A 26,111-nucleotide genomic window follows, 5' to 3' on the forward strand; every position below is an offset into this window, starting at 1 on the left:
ACACGAATTAACTCATCAATCTGTTTATCTCCGCGACATCGTACTCATCTTTGTCAAGATGGGAATGGGAGACTACTCACCTGGCAGCATTTGGTTCTATGCACCAAACAAAGCCGCACCCGTAGTCTTCATCATCCTCTTCTCCATCTCCGGAGCGCTACATGCGTGGCAGACAATGTAAACATCTCGATAGTCGCAGTTGCGCACTACTGATATCTCTCAGCAAGCACAAGTCATGGCGAACAACAATCCTCCTGCCGTGGGCTGCTCTTCTGATGATCAGCGGTTTCACAGTGCGTCTCGCAGGCGCATACGACACTGATAATCTAGCATACCTCATAGCTTCGACCGTTCTCATCATGTCTGGCCCGCCAGTATACGCGCTCATCAACTACTTCATCCTGTCAAGGTTACTCTACTATATACCCTACCTGGCCCCTCTTCACCCCGGTCGGGTCGCAACGACCTTCATAGGCCTCGACGGCGTATGCGAGATCCTCATCGGACAAGGTGCATGGCGCATGGCCAACTCCAGCTCTACCGATGCAGAACGGCAGCTCGGCTCCGATCTCGTCACTGCGTCGCTCTGTCTCCAGGCAGCACTCTTTGGCGCATTTGGCCTCCTCGCTGCACAGTTCCATCGACGTGCCAACAAAGCCGGAGTAATCAAGCAAGATCTTCGCGTCGTACTATACGTCATGTACGTGAGTGCGAGTATCGTTACGATACGCTGCATATATCGCCTCGTGGAATACATCCTCGGTTGGGAGTCCTCCATATATCAGAACGAGATCTACTTCTGGATCTTCGAGGCTGTCATTATGTTCCTCAACACCGCTTTACTGAACTTGTGGCATCCTGGTAAACGTCTACCTCCATCAAACTCCGTGTTCCTAGCTCGCGATGGCGTGACTGAACGGAAAGGACCAGGCTGGGGTGATGACAGGCCGTGGATCATTACCATCTTCGATCCATTCGATCTTTGGGGCCTGGTCAAAGGGAGGGACAAGAAGACACAGTTCTGGGATATGAGCGACGCAGAGTTAGAGACGGCTAGAGCAGAGAAGAAGAGGAATAAGCGAGGAGTACTTGAGGGTTTGATCGACCCTTTTCATCTTTGGGGTGAGACGGGATACATTGGCAGGTATCTCAAGAAAGACAAGAGAGGCAACGTAAATGACCATGAGGATGTGGTACAACTCCGACAAGCCAAGCAGCACAAGTACGATGGTAAGGGTACGAATGATGCAGTGTGAGAAGAGGGGCGGATGATGATCAGATCTGTGGAAATTTTTCCTTACTCATCTATTGTTCTTCATGTTACGATTGTCCAGCTCGTTCATTCATCTTACATCCCCCTCAAGCGTTTTCGTAGTCTCCAGAACACCCTTTCGTTGAAGCAAACATTGGAGAGTTTTCATCAAGCAATCGATCAGACTGTTATAATCACTCTCTTCCAGACTCTCCATGGCGAGACAAATCCCACACCACTCTAACGGTAAGGAACTATGCTCAACAAGATGTTCTACGAGATATTCGTTCCCTCAATCCTCGTCTTCCTCGTTCTCGGTATCGCAACAATCCACTGCAACAGGCCAAGATTCTTTCCCGGCCTATGGAACACGATACGCAACGCATTGGTACGACTTTACACCTACGCTCAACAGCGGTGGACTCAACGAACGTTACAAGGACAGCAAAACAGCAACGTTGCAAGTACGTCTCATACACAACTCGCTGATCCCTCAACACAGCCTCCCCCAGCGGCTACTTCATCATAACAGGCCTCCGACGCTGACCCCTCCGCAACAGATCAGACGCTCGGGAGGGATGGCATGGAGCTACAGCGACGTCCGGATACTGACTAAATATCAGAGCCGTTGCATTTCGAACCTCCTACTAGAAATTCGCGGGTGAATCAGCCACATCAACTAGATCGGATTTCGGAAACGGAGGTGTCTGAGGAACCAGGTACGTAGTCGACCAACCATTTTGACATTGAAGAGTGGCGAGATTTCTAACCTAAGCAGTGAGATGATGCGAATGAGTAGGCGGAGGACGAGCGTCAAAGTGACGACCTCTTCGGGGTGTAGTCTCGGCAAGAGTTGAAGCCGAAAGGGAACGCGTATGGAGCTTACAGCATGAAGGCGGTTGTACGTAGACATTTTCAGCTATTGGCGGAAATACCGAATAGCGGCATAATCAGTCAAAAGTGTTTATGCATGTGATGATGCGCGACTTGCGACTTAGTGATTCCAGGCGTTGAAGCTATTACGCGGCAGGCGCTACGCGTCCTGTCAGGCCCCGGGTGTCGTCACCATCTAGTCAAACGCGACATCGGTTTTCACCGTCACTAACCAGAAGCGATTTTGTGAGAGATGCAATAGACGTTAAAGATTCATGATAATGCTATGCTTCTATGTAAGCAACAGACCTACTTCCAGGTAGGTTGGTGAATATGCAAAACCCTTAACCGAGAGGTTGTAATCCATGCCACTCTTGATAACGCCAACGATGCACGTATGCATTATAGAAAAAGTCATTACGCTGGACAGGTATTAGGAAAATTGTAGTCCACACATCAGAAGCCGTTGAAGCCCATGAGGATGCCCGCACCAGCGACCGCAGCACCGCCAACCCATGGGTTTGCAGTTGCGGCCGGCATGGCAGCGCCGGTAGATGTTATGATTCCACCGCCGCCGGTTATGTTAGGACCATCGATTCTGGGTCCGCCAGTGCCGACAGCTGCAGTAGACACTGCGTTGGGAACACCTGTAGCGTTGGGTACGCCGTCAGAGCCTTCTTGAATCTCCTGAACGTTCTCTGAGGTGGCGTTGAAATTTGTCTGGGCAAGGGAAATTTCGTTGTTCTCAAGGTCGTAGACAACGTATGCGGATCGTAGGAAAGTATCGCCGAGAACGGCGACAGAGGAGCCCGCGGGCCCAATGCCAAGTATGCACACCGGCTGTCCACGACTAACGGCAGCAACTATGACAAGCTCGTTGAGTGGGACAGAGATCGTGACACCGGAGAAGTTGAATTCAAGCGAGCCTTCCTGATTCGCAAGGTCGCAGTCGACAGTGGCTGCGCCCTGCGAAGGACGGTACTGGGCGCCGAAGGTCTGGTACAGAGCGCTCGCGACATTATCGGGAAGATACATCAAGGAGGACCCTGAGTCAAGCAGGACCGGTACGTTGGAATCGTTGAAGATAGAACCGTTCTCGCCGTTCTGCCCCATACCAGTTAGAGCGATGATGAATTCGGCATATTGTCCACGCTCTGGGATAATTGGTAGCGTCTGTAGTTCACCCGAGTACTTGTCGGTGTCTACGCCTCCAAAGAGAATGCTTCCGGTCGACGCATCCAGGTCGTTCAGCCATAGCGAGTATGCGTTTGAGTTGATAGTACCGTCGTCCTTTAGCTTTTGAGGCAAGTTGGGGTATGGTTCTAATCCGGCGCGTCCTACGGCAACTTCGTTGATGGTGTAGCCAATTCCGAGGATACCCTCCGGTGAGCTCGACACGTAGCCGATACCGAACTGCAGGTCTTCTACTGTCTGGCCGCCGAGGCGGAAGTTATCTGTTGCGTAGTCTCCCGATGCGCCTGACCCATCCACGTATGAAATGTTGAATGCGCCGTTGACGTAGTTATATGTCGAAGAGTCGTTCGCGTTGTATGTGCCCGATTCGCCGCACTGGTTGCCCCCTTGGCTACACAGATTCGAGTTCACTGAGTTGACCCAGAGATCGCTGCTGCCGGTATCGATGTGGAGGCGGAAGTTCTGTTCGGGGGTGCCTAAGCTGGCGTTGGCGAAGTAGAGTGTCTCGAGGTTGTCAAGCGTCTGCTGGACAACGTTTTGCCGTCTCCGTAGCTGGTCGTGTGCGACGGGGTTGACATTTCGGCGCTGGGTATCCAGGCGCACTACTCTTGGGTTCTGAAAAAGTCAGCATCGCATTCGACAAAGCTCTGGTGATGCGCACGAGGCGCTGCGGGAGGATTCGCTTCGCAGTGAATCTGGGGTGCCAAGAGTGGCACTTACCTCTCGCGGTGCAAGCCTCACTGCTACAGCCGACGACGCCAATTGCGCCGCCAAGAACGTCGAGTACTTCATGATGTGGTTTCTGAGAAGAGGATCCTAGGGATGTGCGATCGATGTATACCACGGAAGTGAAAGGATCCCTGGTGTGGCTTGGTAAAACCTGACGCACGAGTGGTCGGAGTTGGGTGAGGGCGGCAATGGCCTTGTGTTTGAGATTGCAATTGAAGTCGCAAAAAGCGGAGCGCTGTCCAAGCACAGTGCGAGTAGAGGATGACAAGGGAATAATAGCGACAAAGCAGAAACAAACGAGCTGTGACTAGGAATACAGTCGATGCGAAGTAGAGGCGCAGGCGCGAGGCTTTAGTCGGCGCAGGGGGCGTTCGAGCCTTGTGATGACGACGCGTATGATGAGGTCAAGTCTGGACCTGTAACGGATTCTGTGGCCCTTTAGTGCACCTGCCCACGTAACAAGCATGGGCAGCCGCCGCCATTTCCGGGCCTAAAGTCGCCAGCCAACGGGGCTTGTGTGTGCCTTGCTGGGGGATCCGCAGGGCGTGGCGTTGCCTCGATTACGAGACGATTCGTTTGTATCGCAAAGCCAAGCGCTTGGTGCCGACGCTGGCATCCCTTGCCGCCGTGCGCCGCCTGCGCCTTGTTCGCGCTCCAAGGCTGCACCGACAAGGCCAACATTGCAACGACATTCAGCATTCACAACTTCCTCAGCAAACGTCTGGGGCTGCTTCTACACAACAGCTCGCTGACATGCGTGGACGTGGTAGGTTGCGGACCGCTTCCGTCAGCCGCATACGTCACCCTGTCAACCACCAGGATCCCAGTGTCTTGACGCCGTCGCCATGTCGCAAGCTACTAAAGCAATGCAAATAGCCCGTATGTTAGCGACTGCGGAGCGATCGGGTGGTTTCTTCAGGCGCCCGATGCTCGATGGCTGCGCCTCTCGAAAAAGACGTTTGGGGCTGAAACCTCAGGACCTGCAGCATCGGTCGGTACCTGAAAGCCCATCTGGCATGCCAACTGAAGATCCCCCGAGAGGATCATTTTGTACTATGCGTTGTACAGGCGTGCAGGACAATATGTGCAAGAACATAGCCTCGATCCGTACCGACGCCAGTGTATGATCTGGAGAAAAAATCCCGATCTGATCTATCGTGCTACGCAGGTGACGTCGCGTCGGACGAATCTATCTTTAGCGCCAAGGGCATAATATTTCGCTGCCGCGGCTGCGCGTCGATCGTGCCCGGCTCACGTGAGCACTAGTCCCAAGACGGATGACCCGTGAAAGCGCGTTTGCAGAGCATCGCGTGTTTCGCGTCACCCCTCCAAGTCAACCATCACAGCCCAAAATGTCAAAAGCCGAGTCCTCCAAAGCCGCCGCCAGCAATGGCGTCAAACCCAACCCTAATGCGGCCGGTGGTGCAAACTACGAGCTGCCATGGTAATTCACCGCTCGTGGCCTTCGCCAGCTTACTCCGACTAACATCGTCCCAGGGTAGAGAAATACCGTCCGGTCTACCTCGATGATGTCGTCGGCAATACCGAAACCATTGAGCGCCTCAAGATCATCGCCAAAGATGGCAACATGCCCCATATGATCATCTCTGGTATGCCTGGTATCGGCAAAACCACGTCCATCCTCTGTCTCGCACGCCAACTCCTCGGTGATGCCTACAAAGAGGCTGTCCTCGAACTCAACGCCTCGGACGAACGTGGTATAGACGTTGTACGCAACAGGATAAAGGGCTTTGCGCAGAAGAAAGTCACACTTCCTCCGGGCAGGCAGAAGCTAGTCATCCTCGACGAAGCGGACAGCATGACCAGTGGTGCACAACAGGCTCTGAGGAGGACAATGGAGATATACAGTGCAACAACTCGATTTGCATTCGCTTGCAACCAGTCGAACAAGATCATCGAGCCGCTACAATCGAGGTGCGCCATCCTCCGATACGCCCGCCTTACCGATGCGCAAGTCGTGCGCCGCGTCATGCAGATCTGCGAAGCTGAGGACGTGAAATACTCAGACGATGGAATTGCGGCACTGGTATTCTCAGCGGAGGGAGATATGCGACAAGCCATCAACAACCTGCAGTCGACTTTTGCTGGGTTCGGCTTCGTTAATGGCGACAATGTCTTTAGGGTGGTCGACAGCCCGCACCCCATCAAGGTGCAAGCCATGATCAAGGCGTGCCATGAGCAGCGTATCGACGATGCTCTGACATCACTGAAAGAGCTGTGGGATCTGGGATACTCGTGTCACGACATCATCAGCACAATGTTCAAAGTTACAAAGACGATTGACACGCTGAGTGAGCACGCAAAACTGGAATTCATTAAGGTGAGGCTTCGCAACGGGCGGTTTTTACAGAGGCTAACAGCAACCAGGAAATTGGCTTTACCCATATGCGCATTCTTGAAGGCGTACAAACCCTTCTGCAATTGTCTGGCTGTATTGCGCGCTTGTGCAAGATCAATATGCAGCCTCAGCTGTTCGCACTCCCTACGTCGAAATGAAAACGTTCCCTCGAAGCATCTGCAACATTTAGCATGGAGTTTGGCGTTCACATCTGGCGTATGTAGGCCTGTACAGGCATATCCTGGTGCAAACGCTGTTTGACGACCTTGACATCGAAGTTCTGTTTGTCTATCCGCTCCGATTCCCTGTGACTTATTTTGCTACGAAAGGCCTCTAACCACACTCGGCGTCGATGCCTAAATATTGCGAGGCCTCGACAAATTGTTCCACGCATCGTTTGCACAAACGTGTATCATGTTCTGTGTTTTCAGCAAACTTCTTTACTACATATCAGCAGGCACAGGAACTCACATTGATGACTTACTACAGTCAGGATCTACAACTCATTATCCATCCCACGACCATGTCTGACATGCAAGAAAACCCCACTCCTGCTGACCAATCCTCACCAGCTATCACATCGACCATGTCTGATGTGAAGGAAACCCCAACCGCTCCTGACCAATCCTCATCAGCTATCCCATCGGTCACGTTTGATGTGATAAGAACCATTCCTGACCTCGACAAATCTCCACTCTCGATCGCTCATACCCCCAAAGAGACGAGGCGACCTCCTCCCATTGACACCTCACGTAACTCCACCATCGACATCGCGAAGATCACACCACCAGGTCAGACCGACAAGTTCCCCAAGGAGGCTCTAGGTACCTATACACCCAAAAACGCACCCGTGACAGACGCCATGATCGAACGCACATACCAAAGCATTCTACGAGGGGACTTCGGCATCGATCTCAACACGTTCAAGCCCGACGAGAACGACCCGGATTACGATGTACGGAGGCACTTGTCGTTGGTGCAGCTGGCGCTATTGGCGACGATGCAGGACGACCACCAGGATAGGATCATCGAGGCCATCCGCGATGATGCTGATGGTAGCATCTTCTGGAAGGGACCGGGTAGTGAGGATGCTGGGATCGGATGGCGGAAAGATGATGAGGAGTTCAAGGCTGAGATCTGTAGGCAGCGTTGATGAGCGATTCTCGCAAAGTCTGTTCTTCGATGCAGGGGCTAAGCTGGAGAAGGGCAAGATATGATGAATTCTTTGATACTGGGAATAAGCCATGAGCGCATCACTAGTCTTCATGCATATCACGCAGAGTTGATTCATAGTTTCTTTTCATCCGTGATAGTCATGTATACCAGTTTTATGATGCCTAACGCACTGGAGACCAAGGCTACATTGACTTCGGTAAAAACAGTACGACTTAGTACGCCGATGTCGTCGCAGGATAGATAGGCGAAGGGAAGGCCTGAATGATGGACGACGTAATCGGCACGAATGATTGCGTGTGCGTTGCATTCGCAGGGCCAGAGGATGTCAAGTTGGCAGTGACCTTCTCCTCGCCAGTCGCGATATCGTAGTGGTACAGAGTACGGTTGAAGTATGCCAACGCGGCAACAGCTACAAGTCTAGTTAGCAAAGCCCATTATCTGACCAGACAGTCTGGAATGGAGGTAGCAAGAAAACTTACGCTGGTAGTAAGGAATCTCATGACCGGCCTCGTAGACGCGCGCAAAGCTAAAGTTGCCATACTGGCGTACCTCGCCGTATTCCATGCCATCGACCATCATAGGCGCATAACCTGCGGCACGGAACTCATCGCTGTGAGTGTACTCCATCGCAAGACTGATAGCTTCACCACCAAACCAGTTGCCTGAACATGTTAGAGATGTCTGATCACCGGTATGTAGTAAACGACTTACAGATGTAGTCAGCATCGCCATACGCCAAACTAACACGCACATCCTGGCTGAGCAAGTACTCCAGATCGAGCCTGAAGTTGGGGTAGATGAAGTCTCCCGTGTTCTGGAAAGCATAGTAGATGCCATTGCTACCAGAGTAGTTGAGGGTAACGCCTAGGGCGTCCTGGATTTCTGCAAGGTTCAAGTAATCGCCGTAGTTAGAGGGGGGTGTCGGGTCCTCGTACGTGTGACGGATATCGTAGACGCCGCGGCCTGAGTAATAGTAGTACGGAGATTCGACGTTGTCACGGCACATGTCTGCTGCTTCGTTGCAGATCTGCATCTCGCCTGGTGTTAGCTCGGCTTCGGTGATCTTTGCATCGGCGTGGTAGTAGGTGGTGTTGCCTTCGGCGGCGGCTCGGCAGAGGGCGATCTGGTAGAGACATCCGTTGTACATGTTGTTCGCAAACTTGGCGTACGAGTAAACGGTGTCGTTATACGCCTTGATGCCGTAAGTGTTGTTAACAGCGAACTCGGGGTAATGCTCGGCTTGGATGGCCTCGTCAATGATGCCGTTGATTATGCCGAGCGAGTTGAAGTTGAGTGGGTATCCGGGCATGCTTCCGTTCTCGATCTTCAGGTTCTGGTTGTAGAAGTAGCTGAAGAATGCTGGGCCATAGTGACCACCGTACGACTCAGTGAAGAGGTTGAAGTCTCTCGCAGCATCCAGATCTCCAAGCTTGGCATCAAACTTGGGGATGGTGGCCAGGAGGGCTTGGAAAACGTGCTGGATGCATCGAACGTGATTAGCGCAGGTCAAACGCATTCAATGACAGATTTCTACTCACCCACACAGCAACAGCGGCAAGATCCGTAGTATCAATAGTACCAGTGTTCAGCGGTTCGAGCAGAGGCCATCGACCAGTAGCGGGCCATTCGCTAGAGTTGTAGTGGAAGTCTTCGGAGAACGAATTGAAGCTTCCGACACCTTGCTTCTGGTAGCTGAAACCAGTTCCGACAGGTTGCGAGATGTACAGCATGTTCGAGACATTGTTCCAGCTGTACGGGTTGTACACCGCAGTGAGGTTGTCATCGATCATGCAAGGTCCGTTCTCTTCGAATAAACCGATCAGCGAGTCAGATCCCGGACCTCCGTTCAACCACAAGGTAAACGGGTCCGATGCTGGGTCGTTACGAGATTCGAAGAACCAGAAGAACACGTGGACCTATATCGCATTAGAAAGAGCGCTTGTATGTATGGGTGAGTTTGATACACACATCAGGCGTCAAATCGACATATCCAGAGTAGCTGTCCACGCCGGGAGTAGTCTCGCAGATACCAGGGTTCTTGTACCGAATAGTGACATTGTTCGGAGCAGTCGCGGTCTTGTAGTCGCTAGTCTCTTTCGGCAAGTACAAGTGGTCGCTCCTCTTAGTCCACTGCTTCTGAGAGACAGCAGCAGCCTGTAGGGCGAGGCTTGAAAGCGCCAACAAAGGCGTGACTACCGACTTGGTAAACATGCTGAGAGCTGCAGACAAATGGCGCAAGAGCAGTGAGAAGAGTGTGAGAGCAACTTACCCTAGCGTATTTAAGCAGTCTTGGAAAAGGCTTGTCAAAGCTTGTCATTATACGCGCGTTGAGGTCACTATCTTGACTTTTGGCGGGGTTGTCGAATGAAATGGGCTCGCGCGTCGGACATGGTTTCGCTCCTGCCTCAACGGGCTTAGGCATTCCGTACAGCACCGGTACCATGCTCTTTAAAGCATGTAATCTCACCAGCCTCGCTCCGCGATGTTTATTGCCGAAGATCAGTTGCTCGGGCCGGCAAAGCTTTTGCAGAACATGTCGTCAGCTTGTAGGGATTGTCGGGTGAGATCACCATATGCGGCCAGAGTGTTCGGATACGCTCACTTGCTCAGTACGGGAACGATTCTTTGACCTTTTGATTTGTAGTCTAGTCTAATTAATCTACATGAATGTGTTTACTAACACAGAGTCCACCTGTGAGATTCTGTCTAATCATCTAGCACCAACGTGCCTTGAACCATTTTTTGGGGTTGAAGAGTGGAGTTATCGAGCCTTTCCGCAACCTTGAACCACATACCCTTTACTGCTCCTCCCAGGTCAAGTTGAAGCGTCCAGGCGCACTCTGATACTCCTTCAGATGTGTTATCACTTCGTCGGCGCTAAGAGCCTCAGAGATGATGCCAGCATTGGTAGGCGCAACGAAACCGCTGGTCACAGCGTTCTTGACCCACTCAATGAGACCACTCCAATAGCCGTCCACGTTGTACACGATGACAGGCATGTCGTGGATGCCTAGCTGGTTCCAGGTGGTAATCTCCATCAGTTCCTCAAATGTTCCGTAGCCACCAGGTAGAGCAACGAAGCCGCCGCCTGGCCCACCCTTGACAACTTCCTGAGCCATCATCTGCTTTCGAGTGTGCATGTCCTTGACAACAGTAGTGCGTCCATATTTGTCTGCGTCGATAGAGTGGCCGTTAGGGTTGGCAAGGTCGTTGTGCTGCTCGAGTTGAGTGAGGGCGCCGGGGATGATGCCGTGGACCGAGTCGGGGCCCGACAGCGAGACGAGGGTTCGTGCTACCTCGCCCATGAGGCCGACAGTGCCGCCGCCGTACACGACCTTGGTGTTGGCCTTGTGGAGAGCATGCGCAAGTTGCCTCGCTGCCTCCATGTGGACTGGCGATGTGCCACTGGAAGCGCCGCAGCTGTATCACAGTTAGCCATTCGCTCCATCAATCGGTTGGCGTCCTCGCTACATACAATACGGCAACCACGGGCTGCTTGGCAGAGCCATTGCTAGCTGTTGCGTTGTTTTCCGCCATGGTTGTTCGGATGGTTGATAGAGATGCTCGGAACGAGGGAACTAGAGTCGGAACGCGGGCTGTCAAAAGTTATTGACGTGTTGAGGAGGGGCGGCGACAGAAGCTTGAGAAGAGCATCTCCAACGAAGGAGGGGTTTAGGCAGCGGTAGCCCCATTATGAGGTCGTCAAGGTGATATTAGGCAGCACCATTCTGCGCATTTCCGTCGACCCATTGCTGCAATCCCTTGGTAAAGGGTAAGCTCCAAAAGGTATGCATTTCGGTGAGGTGCATGAGGTCACCGCCACCTGGGCCGGGAACTCGAGGCCCATGTGGCTAGACCCTGACGCGGGACAGGCACGGGCCCTCGGCGGAACCGCCAATTCCTCGGAAAGTCTCCAGATTATGTGTTCAGACTTCATCGCGAGTTCATCTTCCTTCTCCACCTAACAAGCTGCTCAAGCCGGAATCTAGGTTCCGCACGTTGCCATCATGCCAGAGGCACAAGCAGCCGCCGCGCCGCCCGAGGAGGGCAAGAGTGTAAGTCGCGAACAAGACCCCTCTGCTCCGAGATGATAGCTGACGGCTCCCTGATAGCTCGTCAAGTCCATTGTGCAAAGCGTGGGCCTGTTCCTGCTCATTCAGGGGGGCATGAAGTACTTCATGCCCCAGACTGCCAAACCCGCCCCCGCCGTCAACGATCCCGCGCAAACTGGCTCCGTCGCCGCCGTCAAACCAGCTGGCAATGTCGTGATTCCCGCATGGGAGCAGCGCCCACAATCTCTTGACCCTGGTGCTCAGTACAGCCACATCCCATATGCTGTCGCGCCCATGTGGCCTGCCGGCACTGAGATGGACATCGCCATGTACATCTCCTCGTCCGTCGCAATGCCCCCACTCAAATCGATGCCTAAGGACTCGCTGTTGATTGAGGAGAAGAACTTCAAGTTTGGAGACTACAAGGAGAACAGAGAAATCCATACCGAGTTCAAGGTCCCAAGCGAAGTGCAGCATAATGCTACTCTGCTTGCTCACTTCTACGTTGCGCAGAGTGGCAGCGTGCTCGATCCCACGCAGCCCGGCTACGACAACGGCAAGGCCTACCACTTCATCCGTCCATTGTCCCAATACCAGCCCAAGAAGAAGATCGCGAAGACGAGGAACTTGCTGAGCGATATGCCAGAAAGAGCCGAGGTGGAAACCGAGGAGGAGAAGAATGCGCCAAAGATTGTATCCTCCTACTACCATCCCAACTTCACCGTCTCGCTGATCCCCGACGCGGGTACTTTGCAGTATGCCGCCATGCACCCCGGTCCCAGGCGTTTCATCACACTCGAGGCTACCGGCGCACGAGATGCAAGTGGTCAGAACACCTGGTACTATCCCATCGTATTCACCAACACCTTCTGGCAGCTCAAGAAGCATATGATCGAGCTGAACGATACCGTTACAACCCTTCCGCTCAACGTAAAGCTCAACAACCTCGCCCACTGGAAGTACAATATCTTCGCGGCTGTTGACGAGAACCTCAACGCCAACGCCAGGGCTGCAGCTGCAGGTCAATCTACCCCCGGAGGTGGCGATGGCTCTGAGATGGAGATGTTCAAGGAAATCCTTATCGACAGCAACTCATACCTCCTCGCCATTACCGCGGTCGTCTCCATTTTTCATATGGTCTTCGAGATGCTCGCTTTCAAGAACGATGTCCAGCATTGGCGCAAGAAGAAGGACAATATTGGAACCTCGGTCCGCACCATCGTCGCAAACGTGTTCATGCAAGCCATCATCTTCCTCTACCTCATCGACAACAACGAGAATACATCCTACATGATCCTATTCGGTCAGGGCATGGGCATGGCAATCGAAGCATGGAAGATCACCAAGTCGGTCAACGTGCGCATCCGCCAAACAATGCCTGGCTCCCTGCTCCCCTACACCATCGCATTCGAAGACAAGCACGTCCTGTCCGACACGGAAAAGAAGACAGAAGAATACGACGCCGTCGCATTCCGGTACCTCTACATGGTCGCCGTGCCCCTACTCATTGCCTACGCCATTTACTCGCTCATGTACGAAACCCACAAGTCGTGGTACTCCTTCATCATCACCACGCTCGTCGGTTCCGTCTACGCCTACGGCTTCCTCATGATGGTCCCCGCCCTCTACATCAACTACCGTCTCCAATCCGTCGCCCACATGCCCGGCCGCGCCATGACATACAAGTTCCTCAACACCTTCATCGACGACCTCTTCGCTTTCACCATCAAGATGCCCACTCTGCATCGTCTGGCCACCCTCCGCGACGACGTCATCTTCTTCGTTTACCTGTTCCAGACGTGGAAGTACAAGGTTGATTACAACCGTGTCAACGAGTTTGGACAGGGTGGCGATGACGAAGAGGTCGAGGAGAAGGATGCTAACAAGCCGTTGGCTGCTCATCCGGGCGGCGATAAGAGCTTGAAGGTGCCTGATCAGGAGAAGTTAGAGAAGGTGCAGAAGGAGAAGGCGGAGGCTCAGGCGACGGGGAGTCAGAAGAAGGGCGGTGCGACGAAGAGGAAGTAGGATCATCCCTGGCAGTGAGGCTGTAGGTCTCTTGTACGGATTTGGTACCTTAGTGGTGTTGTATAGTTAAGTTCTATTTATTTACAAGGGATGGTTTTGTGAGTACAGCGCTGATGCGATAGATCGGTTCGTTGCCAGGACTCGGTTTCTTGGCTTGAACCGATCTATCGCATCAGCGCTGTAGCCACAAAATCATTCCGAAGAGACATTGTTGTATTACCACAAATAATAGAAGATTCGCCCTGGTATCCACTGTGCGCCTTTGTTGTTTCATCACCTACAGCGATCTGGCTGGAGTGCAGCTATCGTCGAAGCGCCTGTCTCAACGTTCCCCCTGCTCATCAGGTTCGTTGATTCTTCAAATGGTATTTGGTCAAAAAAATCTTTAAAATCTTAATTTTCATTATGAGGCCAGATCAGGTAGTGCAGCTAAGTAGTACTAAAGATATGCCGCCGAAGCGTGATTGAGAACCACCGTAATCGTACATCTGACTAAACAGACTAGAAAACCTTTGAAAGCCCGTCGTTGCCTGGCGTATGCCAGTGCTGGATCGATTGACTTGCATTCGCAGCCACAACGCCTCGCAATGCTTTTGACGAGATAAAGCAGACTGTCCACCATGATTGTGCCTTACCACCATTTCAGGAAAGACTATAACGTATATGTAAAGGATGAAATCCGGAAAGACCAGCATTGGAAACCTGCCATGTCGAGACTAGTCGATCAAAAACTGTTCTGTACAGGAAAGTAATTGAGATCAGGGCGAATTACCCCTGTGGGAGTCATGAGAAACCTGGGAGCTGGAATCCGAAGCCAGGGACGGCAGGCGGGACGGCAACACCTTGTTCAGGTCGAGGCGAGATGTGACGTGGGTCGTTGACGGGACGATGATCTTGCTTGCGGAACTTGGCCGGGCCATTGTTGTCAAAACCACCGCGACCACCGTTACCAGCGAACTCGTTGCGGCCGAAGTCTGCACGCTCATTGAAGTCATTCCGTTGGTTGAAGTTACCACGTCCGCCATGGTCTCCACGTGCATTGAAGTCACCTCGGTTGCCGAAGCCTCCACGACCTCCGCGAGGCACGTCAGTTGGTACACGTCGGCTGATGGCTAGGTTGTGTTAGTCGTGTAATGAGCAAGTGATGGATGTACATACCCTTTGAGGAAACACCTGCACCTATCTCGATGTCCGGCTCCTCGATCACCATACCTCCCTCTAGTGGGCGACCACCTGTTCCACCATGCTCAGCGGTCAAAGCCCACTTGCGATCAGCATCTGTAAGACGAGAGATGGGAACTACACTAATGCCAGTGGTGTAATCACTGCAGTCACGGGGCCCAAAGCCGACACCCCATCGGGTCTAGTACTGTTAGCAAAGGAAAGTAGGCATCAGGAACGACTATCTTACCTGGCGCGCTTTGGACTGTGCAGCGGGATCCTGGAGGGTGTCCATACCTTGCTTGGCGGCAACGGCATCCGGACGGGTCAACATCTTGACGAAAGCGTGTCGCTTATCCTGGTTGACAATACATGTTTGGACTCTACCAAAACGAGCGAATATGCTTCGGATCTCACCTTCAGTTCCGCCAGCACCACCTACGAATAATGTACGGCTGAGGACTCTGATGTGATCGCGCGGCAAAGTTTCATCCCACTCGATATACTTCGACTGGCCATACGCTGCCCTAGGCGGGCTCGGCTGTCGTCGCGGCGGTGACCGCTGGCGATACTCATTACGATCATTACGACCACCCCTCTGTTTACCACGACCACGACCGCGCTCACCTCGCTCAAAGCGTTGTGCATTGCCCTCGGGACCTGCATTGGGGTCGTAAGTACCATATGTCGGACTTTCCCGCCGATTTGGGTTTGGTGGAGATCTAGGCACGGGCGATCGTCGACGTTGATAGTCGGGCGATCTGCTACGGTCGCGCATTCTACTGTCGTTCAGGTCATATCTGTCTCCCTGGTTACCGTTCTGCGCAGCAGGCTGAACCTGTGGCGGTGTCTGCGCAACAGCCGGGAGCTGCATTGGTGGCATAGGCATTCCGCCATTCTGGGCCATAGCCAACGTATTCAGTGCCTGTATTGCTTGGTCGGGTTGGATGGAGCCAGCGCTCATAGCCTTTAGAATCTGAGTCACGATCTCATTCGTACCAGCGGGGGGAACAGGCATGTTAGGCTGCCCCATTGCCCCAGCAGGTGGCGGAGGCACGAAGCCAGGGGGTGGTGGCGGTACCATGTTCTGTTGAAAAGGAAACGCAGAAGCTGCTGCAGGTGGAGGGTTAGTTTGCCCATTCTGCTGACCGACGCCAGCGAGCGCAGCGTAAAGAGCACCCGGGTCTTGTGGAGGTTGTGGCAGAGCTACAGGGGGTGTTCGCTGCTGGTTAGTGTGCCCGTTGAATACTGGTACTGTGCCGTTACTCTTAGGTGGCTCTGGAGGTGCTGATGCATCTACGTTGACTACGGGTTAGCTAGATGACGCCTGGAAGACGAAAGTTGACCTACTGTTTTGGCCTCCCTTCAGCTGCTGCTTGAAGCCGGCGAGCATGTCCTGTGGAAAGGTCTGACCGCGCTCCCAAATGTCTAGGAGTTTGGAGATTTTCTCTTTTTGTGTCTCTGGTGCTGATTGAATCAAATTGTGCATCATGGCCGGAAGCACGTCTCGCATCATCTGCACACCCGAAGCATAGGTTCCTTGCGCCGCGTTCTTTGACACAGTCTGGCCAGCCTGCTTAGCCCTCTCAACCCATTGGCGGGCGACTGCATCTACGACGTATAGTACTCCGAGCTTGTGTGTGGCGACGCTGTTCTGGAGCTGTTGGGCGATCTTTTGGACGATTACGGAGTGAGACTATAAGTGAAGGCAGATACTTAGTACGAGGTTCCATGTGCACGGAAGATGTGTAGGAGGTCCTGGCGACTGGCATACCTGAATGTTGTCGACGCACAGCTGCGTGATAGCCTTGATCTTGGTGGGCGTGACTCCCGGCGGCTTGAGGGCCTGTAACGACTGCAATTGCGTGCCTAGTTCTTCCATGGCTGCCATGATTAGGTTCAACGGACCAGGTCAAACTTGATGCGAAAGGAAAAGAAGTGTCGGTAACAGCGCGCTATGGGTGGAGCGCGAGGTGAGAGAAGCGAGATGGCAAACGCGCAAGCACTTTACTCGAGCTCGCCAGAAACAGCCGAAGCGGGCAGATCTAGGTAGTACGATGACTGTAGAAGAAAGGTGCAGTTGAGCGAGCTGCGCGCGAGATGCAATGCGCAGTGTGGGGATTGCGCTGACGTGTGTGGTGAGGTGTGTAGGGAGCGAGCTGTGGTGCGATTCAATCTAGGATGCGACGGCGCGCTGAGATTGGAATGCGCGAGGCGTCTTCTTCACTACGAAGTGCGAGAGTCGCAGCGAGCCAGAGTTCAAAGAAGCAGTGGAATAGGTCGCCAGAGTCGGGGCTGGTCTACGTCAAGGGCGCAGCGGCAGGTGAGTAAGACCCGTGTGATGAGTCCAGACAGAGAGAGGGATGGCTGGGTGCGTGCTTGGTGCCGAGTTTGAGAAAACAGCGCTAGCAGCCGACACGTGACGACATGATGGAGACGATCCACCCCAGCCCGGACTGGCAAGGACTGGCAGCTTGAGGCTGGCTGGCCCGACGCTTGCAGCATCTGGAGCCCTGCATTTGTTGACCCAGCGATCGCTCAGCTTTTCTGTACATGTGGCCTCAGAGCTGCGTGGCCCACAGCAGAGACTGTGCCTTGCATACGAGCACCGCCGTTTTGACGTATTATTATATACCCGCTCCAGCAAGCACCAAGACTGTGCCGAGGCGATTGCATGACCTGTTACACGTCCCAAGCTTAGCACTCCATACTATGGCCTGTATGCTCGGAAACCGGCAGTAGCGGCTGCGTGCCTGTCTGCGAAGAAGTGAAATTGAACATGAACATGAACATGAACATGCCGGCATCACGAATTGTTCTTTCTGCCGGATAGAAGCCTCGTGCGAGACTACGCTTCACTCCACTCCATTGGCCCTCCACAGCACCGGAACTGAGGGACTTCCGAACGTTGCCCGCGCGGGTAGCATTCCTTTCGCTGCAAGGTTGCGCGACCATGACGACCGTGCGAGCTCCACCGATATTTTCTCGCATCGTCCCGATCGAAGCCTTTTAACTCCCCCCCATCCGCCCGCCCTCTTGTCCTTCCTCACACATCACTACCATGGCTTCTGCTCTAAGACTGTCGAGCGCTCTCCGCGCCGCCGCCCCTCTGCGGACCACAGCCTTCAATGGCCTCCGCTGCTACTCCACCGGCAAGACTCAGGTATGCCACTTATCTCTCGAGAGGCCAAGGCACGCGCTAACCAGGCCAATTGCAGTCGCTGAAGGAGACCTTCGCCAATAAGCTGCCCGGCGAGATCGAGAAGATCAAGAAGCTCCGCAAGTACGTGCTGCCGGCCCCGCGCCCACCCCAGTGCACCGCTGACATCATATCCCAGGGAGCACGGCAACACTGTTGTCGGCGAGGTCACTCTCGACCAGGTCTACGGTGGTGCCCGTGGCATCAAGTCGCTCGTCTGGGAGGGATCCGTCCTCGACTCAGAGGAGGGTATCCGTTTCCGCGGCAAGACCATCCCCGAATGCCAGGAGCTCCTCCCCAAGGCCCCCGGTGGCCAGGAGCCTCTCCCCGAAGGTCTCTTCTGGCTCCTCCTCACCGGCGAGGTCCCCTCCGAGCAGCAGGTCCGCGACCTCTCCGCCGAGTGGGCTGCCCGCTCCGATGTCCCCAAGTTCGTCGAGGAGCTCATCGACCGCTGCCCCAGCGATCTCCACCCCATGGCCCAGTTCTCGCTCGCCGTCACTGCTCTCGAGCACGAGTCCAACTTCGCCAAGGCCTACGCCAAGGGCATGCACAAGTCGCAGTACTGGGAGCACACCTTTGAGGACGCCATGGACCTCATCGCGAAGCTCCCCACCCTCGCCGCCAAGATCTACCGCAACATCTACAAGGACGGCAAGGTTGCTCCCATCCAGAAGGACAAGGACTACTCCTTCAACTTGGCCAACCAGCTCGGTTTCTCCGAGAACAAGGACTTCGTTGAGCTGATGCGCCTGTACCTCACCATCCACACCGACCACGAGGGTGGAAACGTCAGCGCCCACACCACCCACTTGGTTGGTTCCGCTCTCAGCTCTCCCTACCTGTCCCTGGCTGCTGGTCTGAACGGTCTTGCTGGTCCTCTCCACGGACTGGCCAACCAGGAAGTCCTTGTCTGGCTCCAGAAGATGAAGAAGGCTATCGGCAACGACCTCAGCGACCAGGCCATCAAGGACTACCTGTGGTCCACCCTCAAGGCTGGCCAAGTCGTTCCCGGTTACGGCCACGCCGTCCTCCGCAAGACCGACCCCCGCTACGTCTCCCAGCGCGAGTTCGCCCAGAAGCACCTTCCCGACGACCCAATGTTCAAGCTCGTCAGCCAGGTCTACAAGATTGCCCCCGGTGTTCTCACTGAGCACGGCAAGACCAAGAACCCCTACCCCAACGTCGACGCCCACTCCGGTGTCCTCCTCCAGTACTACGGCCTCACTGAGCAGAACTACTACACCGTCCTCTTCGGTGTATCCCGTGCGCTCGGTGTCCTTCCCCAGCTCATCATTGACCGTGCCGTCGGTGCCCCCATTGAGAGGCCCAAGTCTTTCAGCACTGAGGCTTACGCCAAGTTGGTTGGTGCTAAGTTGTAAGCGCGTTACTGCAACGTGCTCTACGGCCAGGAGAATGTGGAGGAATTTGTTTAACATTCAGAGATACCTTGTCCTGTGTAGAATTGCAATGTAAGGATAGGGAATGGGAGCGTTACGGCGCTACATCACTACATTTTAGTGAACGAATTGCTGTATTCTCACGTCTTGATGATCAGAAATCTACGCTCCATGAAGTTCATACTATGTGTCCGTTGCGATGAAGACTGTCGTGGGTGCCTTCGGGCCATTTTCAGGTGTATGAGATTCGCCCAATCGCATCGGTGCAAAAAGCAACGAACGGTGAGATAAGTAACCGGGATATTCGGAGCGTGGGTAGCTTTCGTTGAGCGATGGGGAACCGATGCGGATCGTTGAGCTCTCCAGTGCGACCCGACGCCAATCCGACCCAACAATTCGCTGTGCAGGCGGTGTCCTACATAGTTGTACATGGAATTGCAAAAGCAAACATGAGCATACTTGTAATAGAGAAAGTGAGTTTCGGAGAGTACTTGGAGGCAAAAGCAATGCTAGACCCCTCGCCCGGTACATGGCCGCGGATGGGAAGCAGCTGCGGGACATGGCCCTTCCGCCAAGTGGCCGATAGCCTCAGGGACAACCCCAATTATAGCGCGCCCGGACGGCGGTCAACCAGCAACACAGACCACCTCGCAAGCTTATACCGTTTTTCTATGCATCCCTTTCCTCGCTTTGCTCACACACTTGATACTACTCACATTTGCGACGGAGCACCCTTTTGCCTTGGTCAGGCCGCATATCTTCGACAAGAGAATCCCAGAGAATGAGCTCCACACCTGCGACGGGCGTCCCCAGCATGGCGAGGAACGGCCCGCCATCGCTCGAGAAGAAGCCGGTCAAGTTTAGCAATCTGTTGCGTGAGTTTGCGTGCTGGTAGAGAGCGGGAGTGTGTGCTGACTGTAGGCGCAGTTGGTGCTGGTCTCAACATGTTTGAGTAAGTAAACATCCCACTTCACCACCAAGATAGCAATTGAAGCTGACTGAAGATGACAGAGTGACAACTCTGGGACAGGTATGCAATTTCAGGCAACCGACTTCGCCGGAAGCACACTAACGACCGATGATAGCCGTTGGAGGTCGTCAAGACTACCATGGCTGCCAACAGGTCTGAAGGCTTCTCGGGAGCCATTGGTCGCATCTGGGCGCGTGGAGGTGTTCTTGGATGTCAGTATGCATTCTACAGTTTCCAGACAACCCCATTAACCATCGTACAGTCTACCAGGGTCTCATTCCATGGGCCTGGATCGAAGCCTCCACCAAAGGAGCCGTCCTTCTCTTCGTCGCTTCCGAAGCCGAATACTACGCCAAGTCATTCGGCGCCCCCGACTTTCTCGCCGGTATCTCTGGTGGTATGACGGGTGGTCTTGCTCAAGCCTATGCCACCATGGGATTCTGCACGTGCATGAAGACGGTCGAGATTACAAAGCACAAGGTCGCAGCCACCGGCGCGAAGCCTCCGGGTACGCTCGAGACATTCATGGGCATCTGGCGCGCGGAGGGTCTCCGTGGTATCAACCGTGGTGTCAACGCCGTCGCGGTGCGCCAGGTCACCAACTGGGGATCCCGCTTCGGTCTGTCTCGTGTTGCGGAAACCGGTATTCGCAAGGTTATGGACAAGCAGCACGGCGAGAAGCTCAGCGTGATTGAGAAGATCACCGCTTCAGCTCTCGGTGGTGGTTTGAGCGCATGGAACCAGCCTATTGAGGTTATCCGCGTGGAGCTTCAGTCCAAGACTGTTGACCCCAACCGCCCCAAGAACCTGAATGTTGCATCTGCGTTCAAGTACATCTACTCGAACAACGGTATCAAGGGTCTTTACCGTGGCGTTACTCCTAGAATCGGTCTTGGCGTTTGGCAGACGGTCTGCATGGTTGCTCTGGGCGATGTGTAAGTTTTGACGATGCCGCTTTTCAAATCTCCGCTAACGAATCTCTAGTGCCAAGGAGGCTGTTGAGAAGCTCACTGGTGACAAGGTCACCGCAAAGCATTAGACGGCGTTCGGATACTGGATCTAACGGGGTTGATGTTCTATGAAAGATCTATGCACGTGGTCTGGCATCGGCCGTGGTCTTGGGACGAGAAAGCATGACGAGAGACATATATAACTATGACGTTCATAGCGCTATAAGATTATAATACCGAACAGGCTGAAAGTCTCGTGGCATTGAGGCCTATTTTCAACCGCTGGTCCCTACCACGAACTGTGTGTTAATTTTAACCCGTTTTCCGTGGCCGACTTATTTTCCGTGCCCGCTTCTTCTTCTTATACTTGAGCAGTCAACTTATACAAGGCGAAAACTAAACACCCCAGAGTCTACAATGAGATAAAAATATGCAAAGTAGGTGTCCCAACGACAACGTAGGCTCTAGGGTGTTTTTTCCCTTGTATGAGGTACAGTGGTGAATGCACTAGCACGTAGTACACGTCCAGCCGCGGGCCGTACCTACCTTGGTAGGATGGCGCTAGCTCACGTCACAACCAACCACCACAAGCTCTCTCTCCGACACAAACTTCGCATCATTAATACCACCTTCCGAGCAAGAATGCGGTATTCACCATGTCCTCACATATCGCCTGTATACCAACGGGTGATCACCACGGAGAAAAACGGGTGAGTTGCATGCGTGCCCACGAGCTACTGAGTCGCTGTGAGCATGGCGAGAGCCTACCATGATCTTAGCGCAACATAGTCATACAGTTTCCGTTCAGAACCTGCCGACCCATTGATATTCTAATTTCTAAGATTGCCGCTGACCAGGAGTAGTTCGCCGATGGTGTCGCGCCGCCAGATTTGCGAGATTGGCGTTGCGACTTGACGGGCCTTTCGCATCAACATAACCTTTATTTTCTTGCCTCTGTCGATGAGCTTCATGTCTATCAACCAAGCTTTCCCGACCAAAGTTTATCTGACAAGCCTGAGCTTGTGTTGCATCCGCCCAAAACTGGCACTCGTGGGTATGGAATTGACCCGTCAAATCCTCACTCTATCTGTCGCATCTTGGTCGACTATATCGGCAACGAAGAGATGCTCATGCTGGCCTGCGACGATGGCGACGTTATTATATATCGAACTCGAGAGATCCACCGAGCGTTGGAACGGCGCACCAACGTGCAGGAGCCTGCTGACGAGGACGGTGTCCATGTGTTTCTTCGCTCCAATGTCGGCAGAAGTGCTTGGGGCTTGGCTGTACAGCGCAAGACTCGCATGATCGCGATTAGTGCGGTAATGAAAACGTTTATTCCTCACACGCTCTGCTCCTCTAACCTCAACAGAACACTCATCAGATAACGATAATCGCATTTGCGCTCGCTTCCGATAACGGATTGGAAGTCTCAGACCACGATACCAATCTTGGTTTCCCACCCAGCAGAAGAAAGGACAATATTTTTACCCTTCAGGCGACGAATAATGTTCCCGCAGTATCGTTCTACGGTGACTCCGGTCGCTGGCTTTTGAGCAGCTGCATTGATGGCAAGACATCGATGTGGGACTTGTACACCAAGCAGGAGGTGGCTACATTCCAGCTAGGCTGGTGCGCAAGCGCAAGCGATCTCTCGAAGCCGCCTCGTTACATATCTCACAGGTTCCTGTGCGACTGTCCGGGCGCGCAAAATGTTCTCCACGGAGCCTGGGGTACTATAGCGTTGGACACACGATCCGCATACGAGTTACCGTTGGACGAAGACATGACTGCAAGCGACTTCCTAGATGTGTCCGACCAGAAGAAACGTTTCAAAGTTTCCGAAACCACCTCTCATCAATATCATCCCGACACAGACGAAGAGGACAGTACAGATGACGAAGAAATCGAAGTAGTCAGCGAAGCGAACGAGACAGACAGCGACGAAGAAGATATTGATCCGAATCATCAGCTTCTCGGGATGACTTTTGAGGAGTTGGCTCAATCTGTAAGTATATTTTCCAACACGACATATAAAACAATCTCTTGTCGGCTGCATCCAATCAAGATGTAGCCAGAGGGTATTGCCACGTCAACCAAGAAAAACCCAAACAGGCCTGCAGCCTACATCAACATGAAAACCTACAAGAGAGGTGACCCAGCGTCGATGTAGGCTCTAGACCTGTTCAATTTTTTTCTTGTATGAGGTGCAGCATTACGAGAAACAAATCTCCTCTTCGTTCATATTCAAAGTTAAAGACACGTTAGGTGACTAACACACAGCGCAGTTTGGTATAAGTGAAACGCTGTTGTCTTCCATTCGACCCGGAACATTGCGCAGCCCTAACAGAACGCCGTATCGCCTGATTGATGACTTGAGGCCCATCGCAGAACCAATGGGTGGCCCATTCTTAATCTTCACCAAAGAAGACATCTTCCTCATCCAAGGCCTTTCCGCAACATCACTCAATTTTCCTCTCAATCCCATCGTCGCGATAAGACGACCGCTACGTCCAGGCCGATGGATGGACTCCCTCATGTCTTGTGACCGACACTGCTTCTTCTCCCAGATACCCGAGCTGGGCATTTTCATAGTCGGTTCTCCGGCGGGTCGTGCCGGCGTCTTCAGTCTGTACTATACTAGAGACCAGAACACTGGAGAGCCACGGTATGGCTTCAAACTTGAATATCTTCTACCGTTTCGGTCAGGTAATGAGACAGAGATAACGGGAGGGCCGAACGAACGGCTGCTTGGTGTGGCTGTTGCGCCTGTACAAGGTAGGATGATGATGACTACTTCCGTATGTATCGTAGGGCTCACAGGTATACAGGCATGTTTGACCCTTCAGAGGATATCGAAGTACCGGGTCAACGGGGCTTGCTTTCGCTCCAGCCTCGCCGATGGCGCTTGATGATGTACTACATGGATCATACTGTATTGAGCTTTGAGTTGTCGAAGCGGAGGATGGGCGAGTCGCCAAGCTTGGGTGATATCGTCGTTTAGCACCTCAATCTAGGGAAATCTAAACAGGTCTGCAGCCTACGTCAATTTGAAAACATAAAAAGTAGGTGACCTAACGTCAATGTAGGCCCCAGGCTTGTTCGGTTTTTTGCTTGTATGAGTCTCTGGTATCGATTGTATGAGCACATGCTACGTAATCTACCCACTGGGTATCATCCAATGCCCTTGTGGAGCCAAATCAAAATCACAATACGGCCGCTATTCTTCTAGCCTCAGATACACTTCCAGTACCCTTCTCCTCGCTCTAACCGCCAACCTATCCGTAGTCACATCCTCGCTTTCCTCATCATCATCCGTCTCATCAGCTTCGGTCTGCTCTAACATGCTCCTCAGTTTGTCCGCCGTCACGCCATCAGCTGGGCAACCTTTCTTGAGCAACTTTTTCACATTCTCCTTGATGCGCGCATCGTTCATACACAAAAATAACGTCTCAAGACGCGCAAAGGGACGCAGGTAAGGACCGATGAACGCGTAAGAGTCCAGACCCGAGTACGAAATGACGAGGCGTTGGATACGAGACAAACTAGTTGGCGGCAGGATAGAAGACAATGTTTGCAGACGAAGCGTCTCAGTGGTATTGCAAGCAGCTGTGAATCTCGCACTCAACCAGATGATATCCCTGTCGAAGTTGAAGTAAAATTTCTTCTCATTTTTTTCTCCGCCGATCCTGCGGCCATGGAAAGAGAACAAAGCGGTAAAGTTCTCCGTAGTGAAACTAACGAGTTCTCCACCTTCATGTGCGATACTGAAGTTTCTGGCTTCTTGATTGGTGGAGAAGAGCGGTGGGAGTGGGGGTATGTAGCGGCAACGCGGGATGTGGTCGATGGTGTTGTAGGTGTGGAGTTCGAGGAAACGGGTTCGCGGGGCGGGAGCGGCGTGAGACCAGATTAGTGCGCGGATGGCGGGAGAGAGGCCGGTGAATGTCGGGGTGGTGGTGGATATCTGGGTCTCGGTCTCGATAGGGTTGGGGTTGATGTGTAGGTTTACAGTGTCGGTGTCATTATACTGGTCAGACTGCGTGTTGGGAGGCGGTACTGGTGGACTGTTGATGTCGACGCCGCTGTCTTGTGGAGCATCTTCGCTATCAATGGACATGGCGCACGAACTTAGGCTGCCAAAGCTTTGACCGGGAGAGTCGGTTGTCATGATGGAATCTTCGAATGGCTCTTTCTTCTTCTTAATACTCATCATAGTCCCAAAGGATCTCTTCAGCGATTCGAGCGCCATCCTTCGCGGTAAATATTGCAGGGTCGGGTGAGTGTTGTGCTTGTGTGTTGGAGCGGTATCAGAACCGAAAGGCTGTAGGCAGCTAACGGGAGTGCTGTTTGCGTCGGTATCGCGGAGCCAGATGAGCGTTTGTCCGAGTTGCGGCGACAGTACGCGAGGCAGCAAACGCATCGGTAACAGCATGTGACTCTAGGGCTTAGGCCACTATTACAGGCGCGTATTACTGGTTTCGTACCTCTTCTTCACATTCACCTACGGTGCTAAGTATGCTATAAAAGTTAGTCCGAGTGTACCCGAGTCCATGTAGATTCCTTGACTTACTCGAAAGCTGCTATCAGATCATCGCCATCGTACCTACTGAAGGTTCTCGGCTGTTTCCAAGGCATTTCATTCGACCTTTTGGCGGCTAGATACTTGTTTGGTGGAGCCATTGGTGTAACGAACAGTTTCACTCCCTCGTAAAGCGACCCATGCACTTTGGCAATGAACTCGTCGAGCGCGTCTTGTGTTAGAAACGATACCCAC

General features: G+C 53.2%; 9 protein-coding genes across 9 annotated transcripts; 4 read left to right on the forward strand and 5 right to left on the reverse strand.

Annotated features, from left to right (window-relative positions):
* Positions 1–2,581: 2,581 nt before the first annotated feature.
* On the reverse strand, positions 2,582–4,111 carry J4E87_000779 (uncharacterized protein; the record flags this gene model as incomplete). The annotated part of the gene is made up of 2 exons (XM_049372431.1): positions 2,582–3,934; positions 4,040–4,111. The coding sequence occupies 2 exons, from the start codon at positions 4,109–4,111 to the stop codon at positions 2,582–2,584; spliced, it is 1,425 nt and encodes a 474-aa protein (XP_049238565.1).
* A 3,684-nt stretch (positions 4,112–7,795) lies between these two features.
* J4E87_000780 (uncharacterized protein) lies at positions 7,796–9,794 on the reverse strand (the record flags this gene model as incomplete). The annotated part of the gene is made up of 5 exons (XM_049372432.1): positions 7,796–7,992; positions 8,063–8,245; positions 8,295–9,060; positions 9,122–9,499; positions 9,552–9,794. The coding sequence occupies 5 exons, from the start codon at positions 9,792–9,794 to the stop codon at positions 7,796–7,798; spliced, it is 1,767 nt and encodes a 588-aa protein (XP_049238566.1).
* A 587-nt stretch (positions 9,795–10,381) lies between these two features.
* On the reverse strand, positions 10,382–11,120 carry J4E87_000781 (uncharacterized protein; the record flags this gene model as incomplete). Its single annotated transcript, XM_049372433.1, has 2 exons — positions 10,382–11,003; positions 11,059–11,120. 2 exons carry the CDS (start codon positions 11,118–11,120, stop codon positions 10,382–10,384), a joined length of 684 nt encoding a protein of 227 aa, XP_049238567.1.
* Positions 11,121–11,590: 470 nt separating this feature from the next.
* On the forward strand, positions 11,591–13,660 carry J4E87_000782 (uncharacterized protein; the record flags this gene model as incomplete). The annotated part of the gene is made up of 2 exons (XM_049372434.1): positions 11,591–11,638; positions 11,696–13,660. The coding sequence occupies 2 exons, from the start codon at positions 11,591–11,593 to the stop codon at positions 13,658–13,660; spliced, it is 2,013 nt and encodes a 670-aa protein (XP_049238568.1).
* Positions 13,661–14,443: 783 nt separating this feature from the next.
* J4E87_000783 (uncharacterized protein) lies at positions 14,444–16,703 on the reverse strand (the record flags this gene model as incomplete). The annotated part of the gene is made up of 5 exons (XM_049372435.1): positions 14,444–14,772; positions 14,819–15,023; positions 15,072–16,117; positions 16,172–16,517; positions 16,596–16,703. 5 exons carry the CDS (start codon positions 16,701–16,703, stop codon positions 14,444–14,446), a joined length of 2,034 nt encoding a protein of 677 aa, XP_049238569.1.
* Positions 16,704–17,882: 1,179 nt separating this feature from the next.
* J4E87_000784 (uncharacterized protein) lies at positions 17,883–19,399 on the forward strand (the record flags this gene model as incomplete). Its single annotated transcript, XM_049372436.1, has 3 exons — positions 17,883–17,984; positions 18,040–18,104; positions 18,160–19,399. The coding sequence occupies 3 exons, from the start codon at positions 17,883–17,885 to the stop codon at positions 19,397–19,399; spliced, it is 1,407 nt and encodes a 468-aa protein (XP_049238570.1).
* Positions 19,400–20,361: 962 nt separating this feature from the next.
* Positions 20,362–21,426, forward strand: YHM2 (Mitochondrial DNA replication protein yhm2; the record flags this gene model as incomplete). The annotated part of the gene is made up of 5 exons (XM_049372437.1): positions 20,362–20,369; positions 20,429–20,447; positions 20,503–20,599; positions 20,650–21,322; positions 21,372–21,426. The coding sequence occupies 5 exons, from the start codon at positions 20,362–20,364 to the stop codon at positions 21,424–21,426; spliced, it is 852 nt and encodes a 283-aa protein (XP_049238571.1).
* A 1,493-nt stretch (positions 21,427–22,919) lies between these two features.
* Positions 22,920–23,510, forward strand: J4E87_000786 (uncharacterized protein; the record flags this gene model as incomplete). The annotated part of the gene is made up of 3 exons (XM_049372438.1): positions 22,920–22,969; positions 23,021–23,345; positions 23,412–23,510. The coding sequence occupies 3 exons, from the start codon at positions 22,920–22,922 to the stop codon at positions 23,508–23,510; spliced, it is 474 nt and encodes a 157-aa protein (XP_049238572.1).
* Positions 23,511–24,557: 1,047 nt separating this feature from the next.
* J4E87_000787 (uncharacterized protein) lies at positions 24,558–25,769 on the reverse strand (the record flags this gene model as incomplete). The annotated part of the gene is made up of 1 exon (XM_049372439.1): positions 24,558–25,769. The coding sequence occupies one exon, from the start codon at positions 25,767–25,769 to the stop codon at positions 24,558–24,560; it is 1,212 nt and encodes a 403-aa protein (XP_049238573.1).
* Between the last annotated feature and the right edge of the window lie 342 nt (positions 25,770–26,111).

The sequence above is a fragment of the Alternaria ethzedia genome, assembly GCF_023757985.1.
Source record: "Alternaria ethzedia strain BMP 0044 chromosome Unknown scaffold_1, whole genome shotgun sequence".
NCBI lineage: Eukaryota > Fungi > Ascomycota > Dothideomycetes > Pleosporales > Pleosporaceae > Alternaria > Alternaria ethzedia.